This window comes from Condylura cristata, unplaced genomic scaffold, assembly GCF_000260355.1.
Source record: "Condylura cristata isolate star-nosed mole 26May11 unplaced genomic scaffold, ConCri1.0 scaffold00014, whole genome shotgun sequence".
Classification (NCBI taxonomy): domain Eukaryota; kingdom Metazoa; phylum Chordata; class Mammalia; order Eulipotyphla; family Talpidae; genus Condylura; species Condylura cristata.
In genome coordinates this window covers 6,572,142-6,573,251 of record NW_004567115.1, presented here as the reverse complement: position 1 = coordinate 6,573,251, position 1,110 = coordinate 6,572,142, and the positions used below count along the sequence as shown (strand labels likewise).

Here is a 1,110-nt window from a genome sequence, read left to right as displayed (position 1 = left end):
AATGTCGAAGTACACTGCTGAGGGGAGCAGCAGGCGGGTCTGCCACACCATGTGATCACCTCTGGGGCAGGCAGGCGGGAATGGAACTCATGCAGAAGTGGCTTTAGATTCTCAGTGCTGTGCTTTAACCCGCTGCGCCACCAGGGAGGGCCTAAATCTTTTTATAAATAAATAAATAAATAAATCTTTTTAAAAAAATTTCAAGAGCCATTAAGTTTCCACTAGGAACAAATAGAACCACCCATGATCCACTGAAATTTTTAGGCTAAACGAACTAAATCTAGTATCTTCGATTATATGTTAAGTATAATAAGTAGTAAGTACATTTTCACTTGCAGGCTCTGAACTGCTACTACTTAAAAAGATTCGGCCTTTCCTTCTCTTTTTTGCCATTTAGTTTCCTGTTTATCATTTTAATTATTAAATTAATTCTGAGTTTTTAGTGAGTTAGACGTCAAGCAAAATCTGATTTTATACCAATGTTTTAATTCTTCTGAGTCTCTTAAAATTTTTATGTCAAAAAAAAATCATACCTTTTTCCCATTCATATGCCTTAGCACCAAAATCAAGCCAGAGTGATAACATTCGTGGCATTGACTGATAAATGAACTGATTTCCATACTGTAGAGATCTGCAATTAAATAGAAATTATTAATGTAGTATTCTTTCTAACGCTGTATGAAGTAAAATTTAAAGACTTAAAGTACCGCTTGAGTTCTATTACAGCCTTCTTACAAAAATTATGGTATCAGTATTTATTCCTAGAAGTGCTTACTTATCTTTGACTCCTTTCTCTTTTCCCTTATTATATTCATTAATCCCTATATTGCCTGTAAAGAAAAACTGTATGTCATGATCTAGTCAAAATCCTGTTAATGTTTTTTTCAAATTGTTCCTAAGATATCTGCCTTCAGGAGATGCAAATTAAAACCACAATGAGTATTACTTCACACCAGTGAGAATGATACATCTTAAAACAACTAACAGCTTAAGCAAATGTTGGCAAGGGTGTGCAGAAAAAGAAACTCTCCTGCACTACTGGTGGGAATGCAAACGAGTACAACCACTATGGAAAAAATGTTTGGAGGTTCCTCAAACTGCTAAACATGG

The 1,110-nt window shown here is 35.0% G+C and overlaps 1 protein-coding gene across 1 annotated transcript in view; it reads right to left on the bottom strand.

The window, feature by feature from the left end:
• ATR (ATR serine/threonine kinase) overlaps window positions 1-1,110 on the bottom strand; it is a 103,083-nt gene that overhangs the window by 18,759 nt on the left and 83,214 nt on the right. The window contains exon 36 of the mRNA XM_004682438.2: window positions 534-631. Within this exon, the coding sequence (XP_004682495.1) occupies window positions 534-631 (98 nt within the window). The remainder of the gene's footprint in view (window positions 1-533; window positions 632-1,110) is intronic.